This window comes from Salvia hispanica, chromosome 4, assembly GCF_029641045.1.
Source record: "Salvia hispanica isolate PSC_SH4W2 chromosome 4, Shi_PSC_v1, whole genome shotgun sequence".
NCBI lineage: Eukaryota > Viridiplantae > Streptophyta > Magnoliopsida > Lamiales > Lamiaceae > Salvia > Salvia hispanica.
In genome coordinates, this window is record NC_142695.1 from 7,705,064 (window position 1) to 7,726,953 (window position 21,890).

The window sequence follows — 21,890 nt, forward strand, 5'->3', positions numbered from 1 at the left end:
AAAGCATATTATTATTATTAATGCATTAAACTATTTTTTTATTTCTAGAGTGACATATCTAATTACTCTTTTCTCTTAATTTAATATAGCAAATATCTCTTAAAATTTCGTATAATTCATCTAGTATGTCATCTTTTCTGAGACGGAGGAAGCATAATTATTTCATTAATCTTCTTTTGTACAATGATTCTAGTATTAGTAAATGAAATCAATGTTTAATTGTTTAAATAAAGCTTTAATTTATGAAAAGAAACAAATATATGAGCGCGTTCTCGGCCATATAGTCCTTAGAAAGCTATTGACCTGGTATATATTCTCTTTGTCCGCTATTAATTTTCCTTTGTTGCCATTTTATATGATGTCTACTTTATTAAATGTCATATTTTATTTTTATTATTTGTAATAAATATATATGCATTATATTTCACTAACTTATTTAATTGAAAAACTAGTGGGACTCACGTTCTACCAAAATTTCTTACATATTTGAAAATACTTATTTAGCGATAAAAAGGTGCATGGGACATTTAATCTTGAATAATAAAATTACACAATTGATTTCATCTTATTTTTTGAGTAAACTTTGACCATGAGCTAACTAATTAGGAATAGACATTAAGGGGTGGACAAAATGAAACTGGCAAGTATTAATTAGATTTGACGAAGTAGTATTAGCTTCCACCGCATCCAATCTCCTTATCTCTTTTCTGAAAGCATCCACCTCCATAGTTATGAACTTGCAGGATATTCATTGTTGTTTCTTTCATGATACAACTCTATATAAATATCTCCTTTGAGTTTCAAAAGTTATTATCTTTCTCTCTACCATATCCCATTATCCATATTACTTGAAAATGCCTAGGTTTCTGCTATGTGCACTGTTCATTAGTGCAATTATTTTGACATGCAATACATTCACAAATGGCATAGAAGCTATTAAAACAATCTATGTGGGTAAGTCACAAAGTATCCAAGCAGCCATCAATTCTGTCCCTTCAAACAACAAGAACTGGATTTGCATCTCTGTCTCAGCTGGAGTTTACAAGTACTACTGAATTTCTTAGCCAACTCCATGCAATATTGCATATATGTAATTTTTTTTTGTTTAGAGTAGTATTTATATATATATAGTATTTTTTTTGGGGGGGTATTTAATACATCTTCTGAACTGAGCTGTATTTGATGTGATTGTAATGGCAGGGAAAAGGTTGTAATTCCAGCAAACAAGCCATTTATTTATTTGAAAGGAGCAGGAAAGGATAAAACTAGTGTTGTATGGAGTGATTCCTCTGGCACAATCTTTCAAATGACAACTTTTAGTTCCATAGCTGACAATATTTTGGTACAAGGCATCACTTTTGTGGTAAGAAATGGAGTAATTATGGTTTTGGTTTATTCCGTTAAATACACCGACTTTAATATTTTTTGTTAACAATGTACTCACTTTTAAATCTTGGCAAGACATGTAGTTTTTGTGGTTTATTATATGATTAAGAAATTGCAGCTATAATATTAACGATCATAGTTAATTTTTCCTTATAAGTGTAAACCAAGAAGAAACTCTAAAATTAAATCTGTAAATTTTCTTGACAGAATGGTTACAATTATCCGCCAAGCAAGAACATGAATCCGGTGAAGGTGGCGGTGGCGGCGAGGATCTCAGGCGACCAATCAGCCTTCTACAGCTGTGGTTTCTCGGGGTACCAAGACACGTTGTTGGACGATAAGGGTAAACATTACTTCAAGTATTGCACCATTGAAGGAGCTGTGGATTTCATCTTTGGAAATGGTCAATCGATTTATGAGGTAAATAAAATTTAAACTGCTTAAAATTTGTGTTACTAACAATAGTATGTCTACTCATTTATTTAATTATGATTGTATTACTAATAATAATGTTGGTGACAGAAATGCAACATATTATTGAATGTGGGAATACCAAATCCTGCTTCAACAGGTTACATAACTGCACAAGCAAGAAAGAATAAATATGAAACTGGTGGGTTTGTGTTCAAAATGTGCAATGTTTATGGAAAAGGACATGCCTTCCTCGGTAGAGCATGGTACCCTTATTCAAGAGTCATTTTCTACGCTTCCTCTCTCTCAAACGTAATCGTTCCCGAAGGATGGCAACTTTGGAGCCGTGACGAGCCTAAGTAACTTACCATTTCTTATCACCTTCATAATTTTATTTGATTTTGTTATAAATGTAACTCTTGCTGCCATTTTATTGATTAGGAGCACAATAACTTTTGCCGAGGAACGATGCAAGGGAGCAGGATCGAACAAGCCCAAGCGCGTAGCATGGGAGAAAACCCTAACGCGGAAAGAATTTAAGTATTTTACAAGCTTATCTTACATCGACAATGTGGGGTGGATTCGTAGGCTGCCTGTTAGAATATAAGAAGAAAATAGCCAAATCCAATAGATACTTCTTGTCAAAGAAAAAGACAAATATGGAGTCAACTTACCCAAACAAGTATTAGGGCTTTGTGTAAGAGTTGTTAGAAAAAACATGTTTCGAATGTTTTTTATATGTAAAACTCCATATTCGTTCTATCCATTTATAATAGTTAAGAAATAATTTTGTTACATTGTTATTTGCTTATTTATTTAAGTCTTACTTTTATCATTTATGTATTATAAGGAAATGAGTTAAGGTTTTCTACTTTTTATTATAAAAATATATAAATGACTATTCTCTACGTTATTCTCCCACTTCCTTAAGTCTTTGGATTTAATAAGACTATCTAAATTAATTAATTCTGATTAATTAATTTTAAGTATATAATCAAGGGGATATACTAATATGCTAACTAATTTTAAAGTGCTAACGTACATCCAATCACGTGCTGACATATGGCATGAAAAATGCAATATTGTATACAGAAAAATGCAACACAAATTTGTAGAAGCTATAAATGAATTTCGGCAGATTGCATTTTTGTTATATGTAGATTGCATTTTTAATTGTTGAGTTTTGCATTTTAGATATTGACTGTTTAATTTGCATTTTATATATAAACGGATTGCATTTATATATAGTTTATTTTGCATTGTAGACAATTTATGTGAAATGCAAAGCTTAACAATATAAAATGCAATTTGCCTATAACTAAAATGCAATCTGCGGAAATGCATGTACAACTTGACAAATGTGTATTGTATTTTTTTGTATACAATATTGCAATTTTCGTGCCACGTGGCAACATGTGATTGGATGTACGTTAGCACTCTAATTAAGGATGCGTTCTAGTGCTCCTCTATAATCAAGTCTTGATATGATTTAATTGAGGTCACTTGATTAATTAATTATAAGAAAATGAACCTTTTAATTGATAAAGAGTTAATTTAGTCGATCCCTGATTAATTTTGATTAAATTTCATAATTCAATAATGTGAGGAAGAGTTTCGGAAGCTCCATAAAAAGACATAAGAGTAGGATGTATCTATAAATTCAAAACAAACCCTCAAAACTATCAAAATCTTTAGGGAAATTTTTGAAGCACAATTAGGATGTGATTTTTTTCAAATAGACGATATTCATTTTAATCATGACTTCGATTATTTTAATTCAAAAATAATTTCTATTTTTATTTTGAGAAATAACTTATTGGTTGGGCTATGGTTTGCTTGGTGGTTAGCCCAGGTTAGCCATTTGGTAAATTTCACAATTAGCCCCATGTAACTAATGGCGGCACATGAGTCAGAGTGTACCTCAGGGCGGAGCTCGAATGAGTATATCTTTAGTGGAGAAGTTCGAACAAAAGTATACCATAGTGTCGTGTAGCTAGCGAGAGAGTCTATATAAATGATTGCTTGTAAGAAAGTAGCCAAGGGTTTCCACGATCATGGTGGAGGTCCTTGGTCTCCAAGAGATCGTTTGTTCACTCCTCAATTTCTTCCATTTCGATCCCCCATCCATTCTATTTTGTTCTTTCTTATTGTGGGATGGAATCCCTTTTAGTGTAATGTTTATTTTTTTTATTAATTAGTTTAAATTTAAAAGTCGCTCCACCGAGGACTCAAATCTAAGACTTTTGGCCTCAGACATTAATCAATCTCTACCACTTGGTCAACTCTCACAGTGTAATATTTATTTTTGTTTCTATATAATGTTATTTTGATTGTTATTGCAGTGTTTCTTGTTAATATTTAGATTGTAATTTTAGTTGTAACTTTTGTTGTGTTTTTACAAGAACCGGGTCTTGGACTAATTTTGAAGATTTTTATCGCAAAATCAAATGCCTAACCAATAGAGATTGAAAGTCAATTTGAATTATTAAAGAAAAATGACTGCACATATGAATAGGCTAATAGGAATCAATGATATTGTTTTTCTGAAAATAAGTCAGTTATCAGTTTTTATAAAAAGATAAATAATTATTAATACATACAATTACATTTCTCTTTTGTAGAACAAAAGGTATATTATTATTAATACATCATTAAAATATTATATTTCCATATTTAATAAAAGGTAAATTAATACTAATACACCCATCTATTTCTTATTTCTATTTATTATTACTTAATTCACACTTTTCTTTTCTACAATAATATACCCAGTTAATTTTTTTCTCTTTATTTAATACACCAAACATTTCCTAAAATCATGGTTTTCTTTTGTACAATGATCTTACATTAGTAAATAAATTAATTTCTGGTTGTTCAGATAAAACTTAACATTGAAACAAATATATGCGTGTTCTCTGTCATATATAGTCCTTAGGAAGTAATCAACATGATATACTGCTATTAATTGTCAACTTTGATATGACTATTATTGAATATCTCATTTCTTTTTTGCTGTTTGTTATAAATGTACGTGTTTTTTTTTTAATTCATTTCACTACATTTCATTTTCATACTAATATATAAAAGTAGAATTCATGTTCCACTGCTTTTTTTTTACCGATTTTTCTTCACATTTTAAAACCCTTTCCAATCCAAAGGGAGACATTTAATAATGAATAATATAATTACACAATTCATTTCTTCGAATTAAACTTTGACCATGAGCTAATTAATTTGCCTATAGAATTTGTAGGTGCTATGGTAGGTATTACCTTTCCTCAAAACAAACATAAGAAAGGAAAAAAGTGAAATTAAAGTAGAAACGTGCATAAAAATAAAATGAAAGTTACTTTAATTAGAATTAACAAATTAGTATTAACTTCCACCGAATTCAATCTCTATATCTCTTTCCTGAAAGCATCAACCGCCATAAAAATGAACTAGCAATATATTCATTTTTGTTTCTTTGCAGGTAGAACTCTTTATAAATACCTCCATTGTGTTCCCTAAGTTATATCTTTCTCTCTACCATATACAATTATCCATATTACTTGAAAATGCCTAGGTTTCTGCTATGTGCATTATTCATTAGTGCAATTCTTTTGACATGTAACACATTCACAAATGGCATAGAAGCTATTACAACAATCTATGTGGGTACGTCACAAAGTATCCAAGCAGCCATCAATTCTGTTCCTTCAAACAACAAGGATTGGATTTGCATCTCCGTCGCAGCTGGAGTTTACAAGTACTACTGAATTTCTTAGCCAACTCCATGCAATATTATTATTGTTACATTTTTTCTGAATTGTGTTTGATGTGTTTGTAATGGCAGGGAAAAGGTTGTAATTCCAGCAGACAAGCCATTTATTTATTTGAAAGGAGCAGGAAAGGATAAAACTAGTGTTGTATGGAGTGATTCCTCTGGTACAATCTTTGATATGCCAACTTTTAGTTCCATAGCGGACAATATTTTTGTACAAGGCATCACTTTTGTGGTAAGAAATTACTAATGTTTTGGTGTATTCCATTAAATACACCGCCTTTAATCATTTTTGTTTACAACGTACTCACTTTTAAATCTTGGCAAGACATGTAGTTTTTGTGGTTTATTATATGATTAAGAAATTGGAGCTATAATATTAACGATCGTAATTAATTTTTACTTACAAGTGTAAACCAAGAAGAAACCCTAAAATTAAAATATTTTTCTTGACAGAATGGTTACAATTATCCGCCAAAACCGGGCATGAACATTAAGGTGGCGGTGGCAGCGAGGATCTCAGGTGACCAATCAGCCTTCTACGAGTGTGGTTTCTCGGGGTATCAGGACACATTATTGGACGATAAGGGTAGACATTACTTCAAGCTTTGCACCATTGAAGGAGCTGTGGATTTCATCTTCGGAGATGGTCAATCGATTTACGAGGTAAATCAAATTGAAATTGCTTAAAATTTATATATTGACTTTGATTTATGACATGTTGTAAAAGCACAGACATGTAAGATTAAGTCTTTTAATTTTATCTAAAGTAAAAAAGAGAAATAGGTTGATGTTGATTGCAAGATTTCCCAATTTCACAAAATCTGCATTTATTATAAGTTGCTCGTCTAACGTTGACTCATAGTTACGCCAACGGGTTTAGGTTAAGGATGAAAACATTATTGCTAAAAAAAATAAAATGCATTGTAACAATTGCAATTTATTCCCAAGGCCAAAATAGTAATAACCTCTTTAAGATTAAGAAAATTCCATAACATCTATTTATGATTGCATTACTAATAATTTGTTGGTGGCAGAAATGTGACATATCAGTGAATATTGGAGAAGTAAACCCTGCTGGAACTGGTTACATAGTTGCACAAGCAAGAAAGAACAAAGATGAAACTAGTGGATTTGTGTTAAAAGAGTGCAATGTTTATGGAAAAGGACGTGCCTTCCTCGGTAGACCATGGTACCCTTATTCAAGAGTCATCTACTACGCTTCCTCTCTCTCAAACATAATCGTTCCCGAAGGATGGCAACTTTGGACTGCTGACGAGCCTACGTAACTTACCCTTTCATTTCTCACCACCTTCATATTTTTACATGATTTTGTCATAAATATAACTCTTGCTGCTATTGTTTTAATTAGGAGCGATATAGCTGTTTCTGAGGAAAAATGCACAGGACCAGGATCAGACAAGTCCAAGCGCGTAGCGTGGGAGAAAACCCTAACACAAGAAGAAGTGAAATATTTTACTAGCATATCTTACATCGACAATGTGGGGTGGATTGGTAGGCTGCCAATTAAAATTTGAGTATTAGGGCTTATGTAATAGTTTGTGCAAGAAAATAAGATAATAGGATAGAACTAGACATAGCTTATTCTATAATTAGAATACATGACAAATACAAAAGCTCAATTTTAGCCTACAATGTTTTCTCTATGTTTTAAACATCTCGATATGAAAATGGATTGAGAAGAAGGTCATTCCTAACTCAACTCGGAGAATCCGTGATTTTGTTATAAACAAAAAAAGGATTAATTACGTAAGCTCAATTATGATAATTAATCTGTTTCCAGTTTAACTGTCCCGATCATTTTATTTTAAACGGCCCAAATAATAAATATTAAGAACCCATCAAAATTTAATCTAAGGCCCAAAGTTAAGGTTTAATCAAGTTTCGTATTTTAAATTTCGCATAAAATCAAATTTTAGGTAAACATTTCTCTGCAAATAAATTCAAATAATTAAATTTCAATACGAACTAAAAAAATACAAAAATTAAATTTCTTGTAAAACTATAGTGAAATTGTATGTTTCAAATCTTTTCTGGACGAGAATATATGATTTCATTAGCTTTAGACGACAAAATTAGATAATTTATTTTTAATCTATGCTTACACAGTAACCCTTTATATACTCTAATTAAATAAGTATAAGAGAAACATCTTACCAGCGAGACATCCATCTTTCTAATTAACGGTTTGAGTTTAAATTAAACAATACTCCTACAAACTAAATAAAAATGCATGATTAACTCAAATTCATTAAAGGCACACATGAATAAGCACATGTATCATGTATTGTCTTTGTGATGTTTATTTAAGCTTGGCCGGTTGGGATTTCGTCATTTCTTTATTGTGGAGATGTCCCCAGTTGACTTCAATGATTGAACCTCTCAATAATGCAATGTTATTTTTATAAAATATTTTTTATTTATAAAATGTAGACCATACAACTTGCTTCATATACTCTTAGAAAGTTGGTTTGGAAGACCTCATGGACAAGGACTTGACAAGACCAAACTATTTTTCTATATTGGGAACTCTCATTTATTAGTAAATTCATATGTCAACATACATCGAATGTTTCAGATTCTTCATTTTATTAATCATCTATTATATCGTTTTTATGCTAGAGACATATATATTAGCTTTATATTATTCATTCATAGGATCTGATTTGATAAGGGTGCAACGAAACTATTAACAGCATAACAACTATGACCTACATCCCCATTTATCTTATCTTAATTAAGATCATCTTTAAAATATAATTGGCTAAATCTTTAAAAAATGAGTAAGATACATTTAATACTATGGAATTGGGGTCTGAATTATTAGAGTTCTGAATGAATTTGAAAGTAGAGTCTTTGATTCAAAATTCACTGTTTAATATCAAAAATAAATTTGGATTTATAATTAAATTACAATTCTAAATATTCTAATTATACAAGTTGACTAATGTAGGCAAAATACATGTCTAGATAGTTATAAATTATGTTACATCCAAACACACTGAACACAACGCACATTCAATACACACACAGAAAACACAAACAAGCACACACAATATTGGACACAGATACGACACACAACACTCATCATACTATATATATATATATATATATATATATATATATATATATATATATATATAAATAATGTATAGCTATACAAATAAAAATAAAAAATTGTATATAATCAGTTAAAAATTAATACTATCAAATTTGGGTTAATTTTTTTTACTTTCCAACAAAAAATTTGGAATTACACTCTCATTTTGTATCAATTATTTAATTTTATTAAACAACTAATTTAAAATTGAATTAGAATATTAGAAGTAACTTTGAATCAAACTCCTTAAAATTATAATTACAACATAACTCCAAATTCTAATTTTCCAAATAAACTCAAAGAATTTTACAAAATAAATAGATGTTGAAGTTAGTTTTATATAGGTATAAAAGACAACAAGAAGACAAAAAAGGTGGATATTAATCTTACATTAGTTTCTTTGTATTTCCATTTCCGTTATAGTTGGTTAATAAGGAAAGCTTTAATTGTTGCATAGTATATATTTTCTTATTAAATGAACGCATTTCCTTGCACAGTCTTCAAATCCAATAAGGAGCAAAACTTAGCTATAATTTTGATTTTATTTATTGTTGTATTATAATGTTCACACAAAATGTAGTACTATATTGATCCAACAAAATTGTTGCCTTTAACGAGTAACTTTTACGATAGCTAAGACTGAAATTATTGCCCTTAACGAGATTTATACCCTTGTCCTATATTGATCCAATAAGATGATGCACTCATTGTATATCTTTGCACCTAATGAGATCTGAACGTATATGGTGCATTCATCATATAAGGAGATGCATTCATGCACCATCAACCTTTATGATGAAATAGTTGTAAATAATTCTCATTTCTCACCAATATAGGAGTACTATTCTCATTTAATCATTTTCCTATAGTGAAATTAACAATATTAAAAAAATGAAATATTGTCATTTATGTGATTTAAACCATGGGTGTTACACTCATCTAGAAAGGAGATACATGCATCGACAATAAATCATTGTGATCAAAGAGCTGCAAATTGGTAAAATAGAGACATTTGGGACGACATAAGAATCAATGCATAATCGGTAAAGAGAGATGAGGAGAAGATTAGTTAAATAGTGGGACTCACATTATAAGAGCATCCTCATCCCTGCTCTTAGCTAAGAGCACGGAAGTGGGCCCGGACCCACTTTTACTCCTTGTCCTTAGCTAAGAGCGCAACACTCACATCCGTGCTCTTAGCTAAGGACAAGCTCAAGGGTCCCACCATTCTATTATTCAATTTAAATACTCCAATTATTAAAAACATTTCTACATTATAAAAATACATTAAAAAAATAAAAATTACATAATTAAAATCCTAAAAAATAAAGATTGCATAATTAAAATACTAAAAAATAAAAATACATAATTAAAATCCTAGAAAAAAAAATTACACACGTGGAAGACTAGTCCTCTAACCCCAATTGTCTCTTAAGACCCCGGATCATTTGCTCATGTGTTGCAAGTTGATCTGAAGTCATCTTAGACGTATCGTTCAAATAGAGTTGACCTAAGAGGGTCCACAACGTATTGTTCGGGGGTGGAGGAGGCACAAAGGGAGTGGGGGCGAGGGCGGATGGAGTCGAGGCATGGCGGCGGGTGGTCGTCGCCTTCTTCTTTCCTTGCGGCCGGCGGGAACTGCTCGGGTCAGCGTCGGGGCTACCTAAGTTAGCTCCGGCAAGCTGGGTAGCCACATCATCGGAGGTGCCGTCGGATAGGGCTACCGACCTCGACCGTTTGCTAGAGGAGCTGGAGGAGGATGCTACTATGCCGCCCCTATACTTTGGATGTTGGCGCCCCTCCTGCCAACAATCGAGGTACTTGAACGGTTTGAACTCCGTGCGTTGGTAGGTCGCCAAGGCGGCAGTGATGATGTCGAGCTCACTCGTGCCGCTCCCCGCCGACCGCTCTTCCTGAAGGTAAATCCCTTGGAACTTACTGATTGCCTCGTTGCATCTGAAGATGCAATTGCGCACCATACTATCATTGCGATAGATGGTTCCCTCCGGTCGGGTTTCATTGTAAAGACGAGTGATGCGCCACCAATAAGTTTCCCCGGTCTGGTTCATGTCAACTTCCGGATCTTCGAAGACTGCTAAGTAGGCTTTGAACATCGCCATCATCTCACCCGAAGTGTACGGGGTGCGGGTGCCACGAATAGGAGGAGTAGGAGTAGGAACAGAAGTAGGAGTAGGAGTAGAGCTGCGGCTCCCTCCCGATCCAGGTTCGGGTGCCCACCCGAACCCGGAGGCGTTTAGGTCGTGCACCGGGTAAGGACGGTAGCCACCCGGAGCTTGCGAACCTTGGGTTTGAGAAGGGGCCGTAAATTGTGTTTCCGGACTAGGGAATTCGCCGAAGTCGAACCAATCGTGGTTCCAACCACGATTGCCGGAGGGGTGATTGCCGGAGCCGGACATTGTGTAGTGTGGTGGGAATTTAGATGAGAGAGTATGAGGAAAAAAGATGAGAGAATGTAGATGATGATAGAATAGATGAGAATGTGATTTTTTTGTGTTGAAGTGGGGGTATTTATAGATGAAAATGTGAATTTTGGGGAAAAAAAATTGAAAAATAAATTAAAAGTGGGAAGAAAACGGATATATTTTTTTTGGGAAGTGGGAAAATATTTTTTTTATTTAAAAACATTTTTTTCAATTAACTTCGCATTTAAAAAAATTAAATAAGCCAACGGCTATGCCGTTGGTGAATGAGGCGTCGCCACGTGTGCTGCTCAGCGGCACGGACGGACGAGCATCATCGGCGGACGGACGGCACCGTACTCAGCGGCACGGACGGACGAGCACCGCAGCCTTCACCGCTGCGGATGCTCTAATTAGTGTTTATAGTGATAAAAATTGTAAATAAATTGATGTATATAGGTAATGAGTTGAGGAGAAATTTTCATAAATGGAAATAGGTTATTTTTATGTGACGAACGGAAAAGGAAAATGTTTCTATTTTTATGGAACGTAATGTAATGCGTACTACAATAACGAATTCAAGGGCTGTTGGGGTTGGTTGAAGCACTATCAACCACATATTTTTGCTATATATTTTAAATTTTTTTATAGATCCAGTAAAAATTGTAGTAGTACTACTTAATTAACTTGAAATTTGAGAATGGGGCTTAAATGCTTGTTAAGTGTTTGGTCAGACTGAGACAACCGTGATCTTGGCAAGAGTTGAAGCAAAGAGAAGTGAGTACTGAGCTGGAGCAGTTTCAAATATTGGTTGCAACAGCTAGTTTGCAACTAACCTAAGTCTCGAAAGCAAGGCTGGGAACCGAGGCGGTTAGCTCACATATATGATCAGCGGATATACTGGACTCATATTTTGCTTTTGAGTTGAGAAAAGAGAGTGATCATACAGAGAGTTATATAGTTGATGGAGAACACGGCTGTACTTGCATAGTAATCTCTTGTTCTTGGTTTTTCTTTTGTGATGCACATTGTAAGTTTGATCGATTTAGTAAAGAAGTTCCTTTGTTCGCTCTTGGATGTAGGCTTACACCGAACCACGAAGATCATTGTCTTAGGGTTATTTTCGTTGTCTTCTCGTGTCATTTTCATTACTCCCTCCGTCCACGAATAAGAGTCTCGTTTTTTTCATTTTGGTCCGTCCACGAATAGGAGTCCCGGTTCATAATTATCATAAATGGTAAAGAGACCCCACATTCCACTAACTCATTCCACTCACATATCATTTAAAACTAATATATACAAGTGGGACTTTTATTCCACTAATTTTCTTCCACCCATTTTTCTTAACATTTCTTAAAACCCGCACCATTTAGAAATGAGACTCTTAATCGTGGACGGAGGGAGTAGGTCGCAAAGTTCACAAACGTGAATTACACATGCATAATCACTAAAAAATTTCATACGTAGGAGTTTCCTAAATAATTTGACACTAATTAATGCGTGTGTATTAAAATATGCTAACTCACGACTTTAAAATTTTCTGACTTAGAGCATTTGTTGTTTCATAGAGCCATAGAGGTAAAAAAAGGCTACAACAATAATAGTTATTCAAAAATGAAATTATTATATAGAATAATTAGCTCCGAAACATTATTCCTTATATATATAACTACAGACGTAAAAATGATAATGTATTAAGGCAGACTAACAATATTGAACTTTTTTTGAAGTCTCCATCCAAATTTAAAAGACTTTTTCTTCAATTCAGAAAAGGTAAAATTGCTTAAAAAGATGATGAATATTTTGGTAAATTTTACTCTATCTCACAATTTTAAAAAGTGGAGTAGTTGAAAATCATAAAGTTGGTTTTGAACGTAATTATTCCACATGTGGAGTAATATATTATTGAAAATTTTCATCCAAATAATTTTTGTATGATCGACGACATCGTTAAACTCAGCCATTATTATGTCTACTTATGATTTCAATGTTGTTATATTAGAAATAATTTTATCAAAATAGAATAATTAAAATAAAATAAAAATTTATTATTTTTTCAAATAATTTATAAAGCTATATCAAAATTAATTAGTAATGGAGTATTACTATTTTTATGGCATTAAAAAAAAAGATGGGTAGCCTCATATTTCCACAGTCCCATTCTATGAGTCCTATCCCATTGTTGCACATTTCCAAAACTTTAGAATAGCAAAATAAAGAGAAATTGTATAGAGAGAGTTGTACCATATTGGTGCAAATACAGCCCTCCATTAAAAAAGCAGTCCATAGAAAACATCGAAAATGGCAGTGCCAGCCCATGCTGCATGTTACCCTCCCCTTTCTCTCTCACACACTACACACACTCCCCCACACCTACATATAGTACCGCCGTGCCTTAGATATATATAATGACAAATACAGGCCAAAATAACAGACAAAGACAGTACATAACAAGACATCGCTGTCTTGTTTACCTCCCTCACCCCACCCCACCTTTTCCAACTTCAAAAACAAACCATCCCTCCTCTAAAACCACACAAAACTGGATTTTATTTCCCCTTCAATCTTGCTGACATTTTTTCATTAATCACACAGAGAGAGAATGTATTCGGCTTTGCCGATACACAGTTTAGCCATCGAGGCTGGAGCCGGTGACTATCCGGGCCCTTTGGACGGCACCAACTTGCCCGGCGATGCATGTCTCGTCCTCTCCACCGATCCCCGCCCGCGCCTCAGGTGGACTGCCGACCTCCACGAGAGATTCGTTGATGCCGTCGCGCAGCTCGGCGGCGCTGACAGTGAGTCCCTATTTCGTTTTTTTGAAAAATTTGGACTTTGTTCATCGTCTTCAACGAAATTTTGTTGGAGGGCGTGTTAAAGATTTGATTTTTATTGTGAAAGTATTCGTGTATGGTGTAATTTGTTGGAGATGAAGAAGTTGAGTCAATTTAGAAGGAACTGGGGTTTGAAATGCAGCAAAACAAATGCTTTTTGGATTCAAGTTTTGATGAAAAGCAAAAAAGTATGATCACATATTCCTATAAATGTAAATTTTTCAAATTTTGTATTTTTTTTTACCTTCAGAGGATATCCAGTTGGGCCTGTCTTCTGCAAATGACTTTTTTCCTTTTCTCTTTTTTTTTCTGATCATGTTTTTGCATAAAGCACCACTTTTCTGGTGAGGAGGGACACATATTTGTTCAGTTGTTTCTGTTTTATGTCCCCTGTCTCTTGCAAAGCTAAATTTCTTTAAAAAAATCGAATAAAATAATAAGCAGAAGGAGAAAAGGATCAAGATCACCATATATGCTGTACTGTGTTAACTTTAATGATATATTTAATGTCAATTTAGATACTTTTATCTCTTCATTGGTGTCTAATTGAGAGGGATGAGGGTGGGGGTATGTGTTACAACCCCAGAAATCTTGATGGAGCTTAATTCCTTTTCTTGCATTTGACTCTTTGTGATAAGCTATGGGTTGGTCAGGGGGATTCTCTTGGATTTGTTTGGTGTTATTTCATTGTGTTTTTAGAGTCCAACTTTGTTCTGTTTGACACAAAGTTGGAGAGCTGGTGGAATATATAAGAGCTATGGTTTTGACTAATTAGAGTCGAGGTATCAGTCTTTTTGATTCATAAGCATCTGTATTAGCCGGTCTTCCTTGTAATTTAGCTTGTCGTACAAGAGCTTCCCAGGGCTGTCCTTGGCCCATAACGAAAAAAAGATTTACTCTGGCTTTTGGTAATTTTGAAATATTGCAACCATATGTGAGATTGCAATAATCGATCTTTGTATTTTGAAGGCAAGTTTGTAGTTTTAATGGCAGGTGATGCTTTAGATATTTAGGTGGGTTTCATTCACTCCATCGTGGAATTCTTGAGAAAATTTTAATGGATTGTAAGGCTGTCTATAGTTATATTGATTGCACTGAAACACATTTTTGAAAATTTAATGAACATAGCTCGTGGCCATCTCTATCCATAGCATTACATTAGTAGCTCATTCTGACTTTGGCAAATCACCGGTAGATTGCATTGTATTGCAGAAGCAACACCAAAATCAATTATGAGAACGATGGGAGTAAAAGGCTTGACTTTGTACCATTTGAAGTCTCATCTTCAGGTATGCTAATAACATACCTCCGGCCTGAATCAGAATGCTTTTCCTCAATATGTGGCATACTTTGTGCACAAACATGCAGTAGTATTGAGTAATCTGATGATGCAGAAATACCGGATGGGGAAACAAGCGAGCAAGGAGTTAACTGAAGTCTCAAAAGATGGTAATCATTCGTGCTTATTCCTAGTACTTTTCAACTTACCATATACTTTAGCTATTGCATTGGCATCTATTAGCATGTTTTTAAGTAAATACTCATATCTTAGAATGCTAGTGAAGAGATGACTGAAAATCACATCGACACTAGAGTGCTACCCGTCTGAATAGTTATCAAGGGTTACAAATGTAGGAATTATTGAACAATAAAGTAGGAGATGAATCATAACCTGCAATAACACCATTAGCGTGAAGAAATGTCATAAGAATGGAACAGTCACTATGTTTATTCCTAATATGATGATTGATTACAATTTAGATTTCCCATTCACAAAAAGGATGGTTTAACCATTCCTTCCTTCTCCATTGTGTTAGCTACTCTTTCCAAATAGAAATGAATTTAGATATTCTTTTACCTTACGGACTACATTTATCAATAAAAAAATTTATTTTTTAACTTAAGTAAGAATTAAAATTACTAATTTAGCTAATGTTATTATGATTTTCTATAAGAAATTATTGATTTTTCTATTGACGTAGTGTATATACTAGAAAAAGTAACTTAGGTTGTGCTAGATTTTTTTAAGTTTTTTTATTTGTTAAAAGGTATGGGTTGTAAATGAGTTCCAAACACATAGATATGTATAGGGTACGGTAAAACCATGATGAAACCAATCCCTGTTCCTTTTTAGTTTGTTGAAGTCTTGAAAGTTGAACATACCTAGAGTTGGATCATCGTGTTTATAATACTCTTTTTTCCATCTTCATTTTATTCATTCATACTACACTAATCTCCTCCTACAAGAATGGATACAAAGCCCAAATGGTTTATGCTTCTTGGTGACTGTCTTGATATAGCATTCTTAGTGAAACAAAAAATCATTTTACGACATTTCTGAATTTGGATAAGAGTAAGAGATGGCTCATGAACTAATCACTTTTTGTTATTATACCTGTCGCAGTATCTTGTATCGCAGAGAGTCAGGATACTGGTTCGTCTACATCAACTTCATCGAAAATGATGGCCCAAGATATAAACGAGTACTATATCATTGCCTTCAAAGCATTGCATTTCACTAAATATTTTTCCTGTTTATATAGATATGTAGGATATGTAGTTATGTTCTTCACATTTTTAACAGTGGTTACCGGGTAACTGAGGCTCTGCGTGTGCAAATGGAAGTTCAACAAAGATTGCACGAGCAGCTAGAGGTTCGGTTTCTTGATATATCTGCTTACTGGTTGAATAATTTGAACTTATATGACTACTTATCTTTTATTTACTCAATCTATTGTATCACTCAAAGTAAAAGCCTACTAAAGTATTTCTTGTGATATCCGAACCAGGTTCAACGGCGCCTGCAGATCCGGATAGAAGCACAGAGCAAGTACCTACAGTCGATACTCGACAAAGCTTGTAAAGCACTTGATGACCAGGCAGTGGCCTCGGCTGGGCTGGAGACTGCTCGGAAGGAGCTCTCCGATCTAGCGATTAAGGTTGCAGACGACTGTAATGGTGTGCTGTCCGTACCTCCCGTCTCCCATAACGGCTCGGAGATGGATAGGCACAGCATCCCCCTCCTGCCCGCCCGACTCGGTGACTGCTCCATGGACAGCGGCGTGATGTCATCAAATGGAAGCCCGATTTCTCCCTCGACTCTTGAGTCGCAGGCGGCTGCCGCGCTCAAGAAAAGACCGCGCCCTCTGTTCAGCGTCGGGGAGTCGATGCCTCTCGACAGCGGCATGAGGCCGGTGGAGTGGATGATGTCAAATTTTGGATGAAGCATTCAAATCTAAGAATGGAGAAAGGTTGGGTTGGCTGGTTTGCCTTATTCTTCCTATGCTTTTGGAGTACATCAGTTGTTTATACATTTCCTCGAAAGTGATGATAGGAAGCTGTTTTCATGTGAAATTGATCCTTCTGTGTAATCATTGGGACAATGTCTCGTATATTATAGTGAAAGTGCAGAATTCTTTGGGTATGTCAATGCATAATCTATGTTCATCTTCATTATTGTTTAATGCTGAATTAGGTCCATTTTGTGGAAGTGAAAAAAACAACAAAACCATAAAGATAATAGTAACATTGGAAACATTTCTCACTAACTAAATGTGTGTTTTTTCTTTTAATATACAAAACCTGGCACACTCTGAAAAACAAAAAAACATAATCTCAAAAGCATATGTAATTACACAAATGAAAGAAGAAACATATATATCTGATCATTGCACTCCAAGAGCTTGAATTCTTCTAATCAGACACACTGACGGGGCGTTTCTCTGTCTCCATTCTTCCTTCCCTTCCTTCCTCGGGCATGTCTGCACCAGCCACTGATCATGACCATCAAGTATACTCACTATCTGCCTCATGCTCGGCCGCCTCTCCGGATCCGACCGTGTGCACGCCAGCCCTAATTTCACCAACCTCACCAATTCCCTATCCTCATACTCCCCATCCAGCCTCCAATCCACCAAGTCCTTGTATGGCCTTTTCTGTCTCTCAAACTCATGCACTCGTTTCACTAACAACACATCACGCTGACTGAAATCGACCGCCATACGTCCCGTCACGACCTCCAGCAGCACCACCCCGAAGCTGTACACATCAGCCATCGTCGTTGCCTCACCCGAATCCACATATTCCGGTGACAAGTAACCGAAAATACCTCTAACCGACTTTTTCTTATCTATGACTACATGATGACTGTGCTCGTTTCTAGTCAAGAACTCGGCCAGAGCGAACGACCCGAGCCTCGGGTTCATGTCTTGGTCTAGGATTATAGCAGAGGAAGTGATGTTCCTGTGGATCACCTGCTCATCCCACTCCTCATGGAGGTAGCAAACAGCGGAAGCAAGCGATTTAATCACATTGTATCTCTGTCTCCATCGCAGTTTCGACTGCCAGTGGTTTCGATCGTCGTGGTGGAAGAGGACGTTGCTGAGGAGGCGGCTGGCAGAGTAGTCGTAGACGACGAGCATCTCGCCTTGCTCAGTGCACCAGCCGCGGAGCTGGATGAGGTTGCGGTGGCGGAGCCTTCCCATGTTCTTGAACTCGTTAGCGAACCTCATCCGCAATGCAGGGCACGTCTTCATCCCCAGCCTCTTCACTATGACGTGGCGCTGCCCCTCCAGGAATCCGCGGTACGCGGTCCCGAAGTCGACCTCCGCCACTCTCCTCGAGTCTGAGAAGTTGTTAGTGGCGGAGACGATCTCCTCGTAGGTGAAGACTCTCGGAGTCTCCACCAGAGGGAAACATTTACCATTTCCGCCACCACAGGTCTTGATCGAGCTCCTGTCGGACTCTGCAGTCATGTATATGGTCTCTGCATTCGCTGTCACGAAGTCTGACGAGTAGAATGCCGTTGTGGTGGCGCTGCTCGTCCGAGACCCCGTGTTGCTCATGCTCGTGTTACTCGTGTTGCTCGAAGAGGTTAGGCTGATGTAGAGCGGATGCGTCTGAAACGACGGAAGCTCGGGGAGCTTGCCGTATATGTTGCCGGAGAGGACTTCCACCACCCATTTCATACTCGGCCTCGACTGCGGGTCGTGGAGAGTGCACATAAGGCCGAGGCGTAGCAAGAGCTCCATTTCAGAGAGTTTCGATGATCTATCGCTGAGGCGGCTGTCCCCGGCTTGCACGAGCTTCTCCTCATCGGAGAGGCGTCTGATCCAGTCGAGGAGGATGATCTGATCATCGGGGTACGTTAGATCAACGGCTCGCCTCCCCGAGACGAGCTCAAGCACGACGATACCGAAGCTGAACACATCCGCCTTTGCTGTGGCTGTGCTTCTCTTCTGGAAGCTCTCTGGAGGGAGGTAGCCTATTGTGCCGCCAATTCTTGTGGATTCAACTAGACGAAATTGGCGATTCTTGACAATTGGCGGCGTCTTGGGCTTGTAGGCGAGGTCGTGCTCGAGCCAACGGGCGAGGCCGAAGTCGCCTAGGCGGGCGTTGAAGTTGGAATCGAGCATAACATTGCTGGCCTTGACGTCTCTGTGGATGATCTGCGTCTCCAGCTTCTCGTGAAGGTAATACAGAGCAGCTGCTAATCCGTTGACGATCTTCTTCCTTGTTTCCCAGCTGAGGGGAGCGGAGTCTCCGTTTTTTTCGGGTTTTTTGAAGAGTACTCGGTCGAGGCTGCGGTTGGGCATGTAGTCGTAGACGAGGAGCAGCTGCTCGTCGTGGATGCACCAGCCGCGGAGGCGCACCAGGTTGCGGTGGCGGAGGTGCGCCACGGCCACCAGCTCCGCCATGAAGGTCTTCTCGAACCGCTCCCCTCGCTCGGTCAGGCACTTGACCGCCACCACGCTGCCGTCGCTGGGCAGCGTGGCGCGGTACACGCGGCCGAAGCCTCCGCTGCCGAGGACCTCGGCCGCGTCGAACCCGTTGCTGCCGACGTACAGCTCCGAGTAGCTGAATATCCGGGGGTTCTCGCCCCCGACCTTCTCCTGAATCTGGACGCCCTCCGCGTCCACAAACAGCGACGCGGCGGCGAAGGGGTTGGGCCTCTTCGCCTCCGCGTCGTGGTGGCAGTGGCAGGGGGGCATCCACTTAGAGTGGAGGAACCGCTGCAGCGAGCGGCGGAGGTGGGCCAGGGCGAGGCCGCCGCAGCCGCGAGTGGGAGGCCCGCTCGCGGCTGCTTTCTCGGGCTCGTCAAACTCTGTGGGTAAAACGAAACAGAGGCTCTTTAGATGCATGGTGCGGAAGGATTGATCAAAACTTTTTTTTAATGAACATCGGTGAAAATGGGAAAGCAGATTGAGCGTGAACTGATTTGATATGTATATAGAATTTCTAACAGGATTAGGTTGAGAGGGTTGAAATTAATGGAAGCGGCCAAGTCACAACTAAAACCTACCGGCTTTTGTCATTGAATGCGGAAAAATTAAAGCGGAATAAAGACAAGGAAAGAAGGTTCTTGGTTGTATTACGTTCACACACTGCAAAAGCCAAAAGGTTTTGTTTGGTTGTGATATTTAGCAAGTTTGCAGAGGTGGATTTGGTGAGGGTGGTGATGATCATAAAATGTACAAACAACTTTTTTGGGAACAAGTGTCAAACAAGTACAGCTTGTAAGAAACGCGCAAGGAAGGCGACTGTTGACCATGTGATATCCATGTCAATGGCGACTAGTTAATCCTATTAGGCAGTCTACGTGGAATTATTTGTTTCTTGTCAATCAAGAATAAATTTTAGATTGGGGTACTTGTGATATGTTATGATTTCCTAGTAAAGTTTTCTCTATTTATTGTAAATCAAGGGCATGGTATTTAAGAAAATGATATTTATTTAGTTAAGTAGAAAGAATAAATGTATGAGAAAGAAAAAAATAAGAGAAATAATCTTATATGATGGGACAATCCAAAATAGAAAATTGATTGGGAGTTGGACAAAGTGAGTAATGGAACAGAAGAGATGTGAATAACGTTTCAATTAGTGGATGAATATTACCAATGCGTCAAAAGTGTGAAGCATGGATGATGTTAGAATATTAGCCGATGAATGAAAGTCATATGCCTCAATATATACTAAATGCATTATATTTTAATTTATAATTGACCATCACACATAAAACTATAAAAGTAAGTATGAAACACGTAGTATGATTTAGAAACACAGATCCAATTGAAAACAACGAAATCTAGATACAATTCAATTTGTTATAAATTGATTGGCTATCAGTTTTCTCTTTTCCTTTTAATAATATCATCCACAAACTTGATAACACCAATTAAGCACAGTAGGTCTCAAAATTTTATAAAATATAATTTTCATTAGTGAAAATAATGAATCAATTATGCAGTCATTATGAAAAATCAAAATAATTGAAGCTTAACAGACAAGACAACGAGACTATTTTAATTGTCGATATAAAAGAATATATTTGTGGCGGAAAACATAGTGAGTTGGATGCCAAATTACAGGCTGTCGTAATAAAATAAATTATGTTGAAAAGTTTGAGGTCTAAATTATTATGAAAACTAGGAAAAGAATATGAATTAAATGGCACGTGTGGAATTTTCAATGTTTTTTATTCATTTATTTTTAAAACTAGTTAGTACAATTTACATGCCCCACTCTAATTCTTTTTGGTCAATTTATTTATTAAAACAGGCTACATTGAATAGTTATTGTCTCATGCTGTCTGCCCAGATAGCCTTTCGACTTCTACGGTTTACGCCGTTCAGAAGTTTGAATGCAATTCTTATTCTTTTGACCTGAGGATTAATCGTACATCTATAACTCCTACGAATATTAAAATAGAAGAACTCCACTAATTATAGCTTTTACGTCGTGGAAATTGGATGGTTATTTAGTTTAAAGTGATACTCAATCCAATAAAATCTTATAAGAATCCAACCTATTAAGTAACGGCTATATATTTAATATAATGCTCATTTTATTGCACTGCTACTTTTATATAAAGATTTTATTGCTATATATTAAATATAATGTTTATATTTTTCAATTATATGGTGTTAGGGTCATATTCTAGTGCTTATAGCACCCTA

The 21,890-nt window shown here is 36.4% G+C and overlaps 4 protein-coding genes across 4 annotated transcripts; 3 read left to right on the forward strand and 1 right to left on the reverse strand.

Annotated features, from left to right (window-relative positions):
• Positions 1–854: 854 nt before the first annotated feature.
• LOC125191775 (putative pectinesterase 29) lies at positions 855–2,482 on the forward strand. Its single transcript, XM_048089186.2, has 5 exons — positions 855–1,045; positions 1,201–1,363; positions 1,594–1,806; positions 1,909–2,156; positions 2,239–2,482. Exons 1-5 carry the CDS (start codon positions 855–857, stop codon positions 2,402–2,404), a joined length of 981 nt encoding a protein of 326 aa, XP_047945143.1. The 3' UTR covers positions 2,405–2,482.
• A 2,872-nt stretch (positions 2,483–5,354) lies between these two features.
• LOC125194567 (putative pectinesterase 29) lies at positions 5,355–7,099 on the forward strand. The gene is made up of 5 exons (XM_048092825.2): positions 5,355–5,545; positions 5,633–5,795; positions 6,017–6,226; positions 6,598–6,845; positions 6,933–7,099. Exons 1-5 carry the CDS (start codon positions 5,355–5,357, stop codon positions 7,096–7,098), a joined length of 978 nt encoding a protein of 325 aa, XP_047948782.1. The 3' UTR covers position 7,099.
• Positions 7,100–13,595: 6,496 nt separating this feature from the next.
• On the forward strand, positions 13,596–17,365 carry LOC125193867 (protein PHR1-LIKE 3-like). Its single transcript, XM_048091792.2, has 6 exons — positions 13,596–13,899; positions 15,148–15,224; positions 15,330–15,384; positions 16,340–16,418; positions 16,520–16,589; positions 16,725–17,365. Exons 1-6 carry the CDS (start codon positions 13,704–13,706, stop codon positions 17,157–17,159), a joined length of 912 nt encoding a protein of 303 aa, XP_047947749.1. The 5' UTR covers positions 13,596–13,703; the 3' UTR covers positions 17,160–17,365.
• An 87-nt stretch (positions 17,366–17,452) lies between these two features.
• On the reverse strand, positions 17,453–20,362 carry AP4.3A (protein kinase family protein). Its single transcript, XM_048091791.2, has one exon. The coding sequence runs from the start codon at positions 20,073–20,075 to the stop codon at positions 17,601–17,603; it is 2,475 nt and encodes an 824-aa protein (XP_047947748.2). The 5' UTR covers positions 20,076–20,362; the 3' UTR covers positions 17,453–17,600.
• Between the last annotated feature and the right edge of the window lie 1,528 nt (positions 20,363–21,890).

Excerpts from the sequence above, each read along its gene's own strand:
- LOC125191775 (XM_048089186.2), top strand. The coding sequence starts at position 855 with ATGCCTAGGTTTCTGCTATGTGCACTGTTCATTAGTGCAATTATTTTG. Across the intron at positions 1,046-1,200 it reads GTCTCAGCTGGAGTTTACAA|GGAAAAGGTTGTAATTCCAG; the intron begins GTACTACTGAAT and ends TTGTAATGGCAG. Across the intron at positions 1,807-1,908 it reads ATGGTCAATCGATTTATGAG|AAATGCAACATATTATTGAA; the intron begins GTAAATAAAATT and ends TGTTGGTGACAG.
- LOC125194567 (XM_048092825.2), top strand. The coding sequence starts at position 5,355 with ATGCCTAGGTTTCTGCTATGTGCATTATTCATTAGTGCAATTCTTTTG. Across the intron at positions 5,796-6,016 it reads TACAAGGCATCACTTTTGTG|AATGGTTACAATTATCCGCC; the intron begins GTAAGAAATTAC and ends TTTTCTTGACAG. Across the intron at positions 6,227-6,597 it reads ATGGTCAATCGATTTACGAG|AAATGTGACATATCAGTGAA; the intron begins GTAAATCAAATT and ends TGTTGGTGGCAG.
- LOC125193867 (XM_048091792.2), top strand. The coding sequence starts at position 13,704 with ATGTATTCGGCTTTGCCGATACACAGTTTAGCCATCGAGGCTGGAGCC. Across the intron at positions 13,900-15,147 it reads GCAGCTCGGCGGCGCTGACA|AAGCAACACCAAAATCAATT; the intron begins GTGAGTCCCTAT and ends ATTGTATTGCAG. Across the intron at positions 15,225-15,329 it reads ATTTGAAGTCTCATCTTCAG|AAATACCGGATGGGGAAACA; the intron begins GTATGCTAATAA and ends CTGATGATGCAG.
- AP4.3A (XM_048091791.2), bottom strand. The coding sequence starts at position 20,075 with ATGCATCTAAAGAGCCTCTGTTTCGTTTTACCCACAGAGTTTGACGAG.